The 7063-nt window shown below is 38.8% G+C and overlaps 1 protein-coding gene across 5 annotated transcripts in view; it reads right to left on the bottom strand.

Annotated features, from left to right (window-relative positions):
• The window catches only part of USP37 (ubiquitin specific peptidase 37), a 95872-nt gene that overhangs the window by 4739 nt on the left and 84070 nt on the right, over positions 1 to 7063 (bottom strand). For all 5 annotated transcript variants that reach the window (XM_072812884.1, XM_072812881.1, XM_072812883.1 and 2 more), the window contains 3 exons: positions 3159 to 3274; positions 1037 to 1106; positions 494 to 632 (listed from right to left, as the gene is read on the bottom strand). In XM_072812884.1, coding sequence (XP_072668985.1) covers positions 494 to 632; positions 1037 to 1106; positions 3159 to 3274 — 325 coding nt within the window. The remainder of the gene's footprint in view (positions 1 to 493; positions 633 to 1036; positions 1107 to 3158; positions 3275 to 7063) is intronic.

Here is a 7063-nt window from a genome sequence, read left to right as displayed (position 1 = left end):
CTTGGGATAAAACAAACAAGAAATAAAACAGGAAATTCAGTGAGCAAAGCCAAAGGATAGACAGAAGATGCTGAGATAAAGCCTACACAATTCCATTTGGTGTCTAAATTTTATTAAATAAGCAGCTCATTCATTTGATCACTGTCTTAACCCCAAGTACTGATTTTTGAGAAAACGGGGTGCGGGTGAGCGGAGGAGAATGGCTACCCCTGATAACAATGCTATGTAGTTCCCATCCATGTAACTCAGATCTTCTAGCTGATATAACTAGAACACCAAAAATGTTTACGATAGGACAGTTTTATCACATAACATGCTACTCTGAGATAAGTAATTAATATGGAGTTAAGATATCAAGATAGCAGCCCTAGCAAAAAATAACAAAAGTAAAAAATTGTCAATCAATAAGTGATGGGAACAATTTGTCCTTACAGGAAAAAAAAAAAGTATGGGAGATTTTTAGCCCACAGCTCCAGACCTGGTAGTTTCTTACTTGTGCATATAAAAGAAGATGTAACCACTTCGGTCCCGATCACTCTGCACTGAAGCCTCTTGGATTTTAGATACCTCGAGATCGTTGTAAGTAAACCATGCCTGCTTCTTAATATCGTACACATCACTAATGTAATGACCTAAAATAAACACAATCTTAAAATTGTAGTTTTTAAAACACACTGCATTTTTCTCAGGTACAGGAAGTTTTGAAGAGAGAAACAGCCACCCCATCCACCCTATCCCCAACAATGTTTCTAAAAACCATTCAGAAAACATACAGAAATTTAAGGGAGAAATATACACTAGGACAACTTTTTGGATAAATAAATTTACACATATATAGGGGAATTGGGGACATTTATAAAAAAAAAAAGTTGCATGTTTAACACAATTCACATTTAGTGTGATCAAAGAAAAGATTTAAGACTTTTTCTTGATGCATTCAACCTACAGCTCATGAAGCTAGGCACAGAGCAAGCTGATAGGGAGCAAATACTGGCTACTTCATGTATAAAATGCTGAAATCATCATGTCCATTTACCTGAAGACGATGTGCTACCAATGTGACTGACAACACTAATGAGCCGATAAGAATGAGGAAGATTTCCTGTCTGGAAAACAGAAGTGGGCATGATGTTTAACTCTTCATTTGAATAAAAGCAAAACACTAAATTTAAATTTATTATCAAAGCTAACATGGCTGACTTCCAGTGTGTGTGTAGTCAAACTTGATTTTTGACCCAAGAATTCTACTCCCAACTAAGAATTTATCCTAGGAAAATAATTCAAAAGGAGAAAAGAGTAGATGTATAAAATTATTCATTGTAGCATTACCTATAATAATGAAAAGCTGGAACTAACAATAGGCCCAATAATAGTTGAATGATTAGTGGTATATCAACTCAACACAATAGTATTCAGTGGGTCAGCAACACATTAACTTGTTTTTCAAACCCACACGAATGCACACAATAATTATAGCTCTATAAAAGCAGGTATGTTAATGATTAAGTACTGGAAAACAAAATGAACAAAATGAAAACAGTTGCAGTGGTGCTATAGGGATTATGGGTAAGCTTTAACATTTTAAATATTCTTAAAAATGCTATTAAGACATTGTTAGTAAAAAAATGTTAAAAACCTGGAAAGTGACATTCATGCACTGAAGGCAGCACTGTAAGGTACACATTTGGGGAAGGAATATGGGTATATGTAAACCAGAAACTATTAAACTGTTTCTCAACTTGGAGGCAGTAATTTACTTCTAGGAATTTATCAAAAGAAGAAAATCCTAAATATCAAAAACATTACAATCATACACAGTTCCCTCTCTCTCTCTATATATATATTTTAAAGATTTTATTTATTTATTCATGAGAGACCCAGAGAGAGAGAGAGAGAGAGAGAGAGAGAGAGGCAGAAGACACAGGCAGAGGGAGAAGCAGGCTCCATGCAAGGAGCCTGATGTGGGACTCGATCCCGGGTCTCCAGGATCAGGCCCTGGGTCAGAGGCGGACACTCAACCACTGAGCCACCCGGGCACCCCTCAATATATTTTTAAAGTAATCTCTACACCCAATGTGGGGCTTGAATCTACGACCCTGGGATCAAAAGTTTGGATGCTCTACCAACTGAGCCAGCCAGGCACCTCCCAAAGTATTATTACAGTAGAACAGTAGAAACTTAAATATTCATGGTTAAAAATTAAATGAAATAGTATGTTGATCTGAAGGAATATAGCACATAGAATCATTAAAAATAAAATGCTTATAAGTCATCTTTAAGAAGTAAACAGGATAAAAATGCTGTACTTATGACCTTTTAGAAGCATACTTAGCGGCAGGGCTGACAAAATAATATGTAAAAATACTAATAGTAGTTGTGTTAGGACAGTAAACTCCTAGGTAATTAAAATTACAAAAAGAATTGGAAAATGGAAAAAAACCAACTCTTTCAGGAAAAAAAGGGTAAAAGAAAGTTACAATGTAGTTTAATGTCATTAATCCAATAGTTTTTACTAATAGCCAACTAGTTTTGTTATTTCACTTTATTTATTTATTTACTTATTTATTTATTGTTATTTCACTTTAAAGACAACATAGTTTTAGCAGAACTACAGGTGAATTAACACATATATATGATATTGAGAGGCATGTTACCCAGTTACTACCTAACATGCACACAAGGGAGTCAGGATGTCTTTCTAGTTTTATTTCATATTGTTTTGAATTTTGTGAACAAGAAACAAGAAGTAGGGTACCAGGTGGCTCAGTTGGTTAGGCATCTGATTTTTGGTTTTGGCTCAGGTCACGATATCAGGGTCCTGGGATCAAGCTCTGTGTCAGGCTCTGCATACAGCTTGGAATCTGCTTGGGATTCTTTCTCCCTTTCCCTTTGCCCCTTCCCTCACACACAGGCTCTCCTTCTCTAAAATAAATAAAATCTAAAAAAAAAAAAAAAAAAAAAAAGAGAGAGAAAGGAAAGGAAAGGAAAGGAAAGGAAAGGAAAGAAGAGAAAAGAGAAAACAGAAGCAAAGGACAAGAGAAAGTGAAGAGCATTTGGTAGTTGCCACCATGGACACTGACAGTGGGGCCTTGTTAGAGAAATGGCAGGAGTGATGCTGGCAGCCCGAGCAGTCCTACTTAGACAATAAGGCAGCCTACCTCTGCATTTCTCTTCAGTTCCTCCGCCTCAGCTTCTGTGTATTCCATGTCTAAAACATCCTCATTGCCAGAGTCCTCATCAGAACCCAATGAATCCAGAAAAGAGTTGTTAAACTCTGCAGAATACAAAGTGTTGTAAAAGTTCTTAGAATAGACACAAAGTAATTTGATTAGAAAGATAAAACAGCTTGGAGTACACATTTTATCATCCTAAGGAAACATAAACCATATTATTATTAGGGTTCTATTTATCCAGCCCACTGTGGGGAATAACAATCAGGTATCAGGTATCTATGAAAGAAATGTCCCTTTTTCTTAAAAATATGTTTATATGAAAAGGATATAATGCTAATAAGAAGGAATAAAACTGAAAAAAAGAACAGGATTTTACAAATAACCCAATTTCACTAAATTTCACATTACATAAACTGTATGTTAGATTTCAAGTACTTGGTGTATATTGTAGGTGCCCCTAGCAAGTACAAATGATCTCACAGAAAAGACATAAAAAAAATTGGTATCCTTTCATTTTCTTCAATATTAATCTTCTGAAATTTAACAAATACAATGCAAATTTAACCTGTAAGTTTCACTAAAATGCACTAACAACTAAATCCAAGATCCACTTTTTTATTTTTTTTAAATTTTTTTATTTATTTATGATAGTCACAGAGAGAGAGAGAGGCAAAGACATAGGCAGAGGGAGAAGCAGGCTCCATGCACCGGGAGCCCAACGTGGGATTCGATCCCGGGTCTCCAGGATCACGCCCTGGGCCAAAGGCAGGTGCCAAACCGCTGCACCACCCAGGGATCCCCATTTTTCTTTTTTTTTTTTTTTAATTTTTATTTATTTATGATAGTCACAGAGAGATTGAGAGAGAGGCAGAGACACAGGCAGAGGGAGAAGCAGGCTCCATGCACCGGGAGCCCGACGTGGGATTCGATCCCGGGTCTCCGGGATCGCGCCCTGGGCCAAAGGCAGGCGCCAAACCGCTGCGCCACCCAGGGATCCCCACTTTTTTCTTTAATAATGTGTTTTCACTGGAAGAATCCATCTTTACTAATGACTTTAAATAAACACTCTCAGGTGGCGGCCTGGGTGCCTCAGTCGGTAGAGACGCGATTTTGGCTCAGGTCATGATCTCATGGTTCTGGAATCAAGTCCCATGTCAGGCTCCTTGCTCAGTGGGGAGTCTGCTTGTCACTCCTCGCTGCTCCCCCTGCTCACGTTCTCTCAAATAAATCGATAAAATCTTAAAAAAAAAAAAAAATCCCAGAAGCATTTGTACTTGAGTGTCTCTTTGCTTTTTTATTTAGTTTTAAGATTTTATTTGCTTATTCATGAGAGATTCAGAGAGAGAGGCCAAGATATAGGTAGAGGGAGAAATAGGCTCGCCTTGGGGAGCCTGATGCAGGACTTGTTCCCAGGACCCCAGGATCACAACCTGAGCCAAAGGTAGACGCTCAACCACTGAGCCACCCAGGCATCCTCCCTCTTTGCTTTAAATATAATTAATTCCACTCAAATCACAGTATAGTTATTTAAAAGACATGAACACCTAAGAATGGGAAGAACAGAAAAAAAGACTAGTGTCAGAATTGTGCAAGCTGGAAAGTAGATGGTGACTGAATTAGCAGACCCAGGAGAGCCAAAGCCAAACCCTAAGCCAGTAATGGAAAAGTTGAGAACCAATCCAATTTACATCACACAGAGTTCAAGAAACATACAACTTGGAAGTACCAGGTACCCTTGAAACTGGAGGCTTAAGTAGGAGATAAAAATAAGGATTTGGTGAAAAGTACTTGAGAAACAGACTCCCAGGATCCTCTTCTCCAGAATTCATGCTGCTGAGCAATGATAGAAGTTTAGAGTTTTATCCTCTGGAGAGGGTGAATACAGTCTCTGGACTGGGGGATGCCATGCACATACTGAAAACAGGGGAGTGGGCCACAGTTGAATAGTGAAGAATGAATATAACCCCCAGCCCTGTTCCTATATTTGGTTCCCAGAACTCTGGCAGCCACATCTTTTACCTTTAGGCAAAGGCAAGAGATTAGAAAACTCTTTTTTAGGAATCTGACCAGCCCAAGAAAAAGGCCTAAAACATTAATATCATCCCCAAAACAGTCCCACTCTGTAAAACACACAAGTGACAAGCCCTAGCTATTCATGTGTTTAGGGCTTCCAACCATCCTTTTAGTCTGCTTCTCTTAATCATGAACCCACAGCCAAGGATTACTAGGTATCTGAGGAAAGCCTCTAATAAGGAATATAAAGACCATAATGTCCACATAGGACAGAGCAGCTGGAGGAAACAATCTATTCAGGGAGAAGAAAACTTCACAAATGAATTATATTTAACATCCTCAGAGATTTGAGATGGTATTGCTTCTATGATTCCATCTCCCCAAAAAAACTTACAAAAAAGGAATATTTACAAAACAAATCTGTTCTTGAAAATTAGAAATATGACAAAACACTCAAAAGAAAGTTTGGAGTTAGAAATAAGGTTAGAGAAATTTCCCAGGGAGCCGAGCAAAATTATCAAAAGATGGAAACCTGGAAAGAAGAAATGAGAAAATGGAAAAAACAGACCAGGAGGTCTGGGTAACAGAAGTTTCAAAAGACAGGGGTGCCTGGATGGCTCAGTCAGTTAGGCATCCGACTCTCAATTCTGGCTCTGGTCATGGTCTCACAGGTGCTGGGACTGAGTCCTGTGTTGGGCTCCACACTCAGTGGGGAGTCGGCTTTAAGATTTTCTCCCTCTGCTCCCCCCATCAAATAAATAAATAAATCTAAAAAAAGAAAGGGGGCAGCCCGGGTGGCTCAGCGGTTTAGTGCTGCCTTCAGCCCGGGGTGTGATCCTGGAGACCTGGGATCGAGTCCCACGTTGGGCTCCTTGCATGGAGCCTGCTTCTCGCTCTGCCTGTGTCTCTGCTTCTCTCTGTGTCTTTCATGAATAAATAAATAAAATCTTAAAAAAGAAAAATTAAAAATAAAAAAAATAAAAAAAGAAGGGAAGTCAGTGAAAATTGCTTATAATTGAAGGACACGTTTCTCTATTAAAATGATCAACTAAATGGCCAGCAAAATGGATGAAACAGACCCACATCAAGGCATGTTGCTTGACACTTCATCACAACAGAAATAAAAGGAAGATCCTACAAGCTTTCAGAGAAAAAAGAGGTCCTATTAGGATAAAGAATAGCTTTCTTTACAGCAACTCTGCAAACAGTACTTTCACAATGATTGCAAACCCAGACTTCTATATTCAGGCCAAAGTATTAATCAAATACTTGACTGGGTAGAGTAAAACTTGCAAGGTCTCCAAAAAATCTAAGTCTTAACCCCTATTTTATTTAAAAATTTTTTAAAAAGTTTTTATTTATTTAAGTAACCTTTAACACCAAATGTGGGGTTTGAACTCATGATCCTCAGATCAAGAGTCATATGCCCTTCTGACTGAGCCAGCCGGGCACCCCTCAGTCCCTCTTTTCTAAGAAAACTACTAGGATGTTCTCCATCAAAGCACAAGTATAGACCAAGAATGAAGAAGAGTGAGAAACAGGAAATGGGAGATTCAAAGAAAGGAGAGAATCAGAAGGGAATCCCCAGGAGAATGGTTAGGGAGATCTCAGGATATCTATGTGTGGATGTAGAGGGCAATGAGTCCAGACTGGTACAACAGGACTTGGGACAGCCATCGCTGCCATCACTGCCACTACTACACCAGTTTTTTAAACATTTTTTTTTTAAATTTTTATTTATTTATGATAGTCACACACACAGAGAGAGAGAGAGAGAGAGAGAGGCAGAGACACAGGCAGAGGGAGAAGCAGGCTCCATGCACCGGGAGCCCGACGTGGGATTCGATCCCGGATCTCCAGGATCGCGCCCCGGGCCA

Source organism: Canis lupus, chromosome 36 (assembly GCF_048164855.1).
Source record: "Canis lupus baileyi chromosome 36, mCanLup2.hap1, whole genome shotgun sequence".
Taxonomy (NCBI): Eukaryota; Metazoa; Chordata; class Mammalia; order Carnivora; family Canidae; genus Canis; species Canis lupus.
This window is presented reverse-complemented; position numbering and strand designations above follow the sequence as displayed.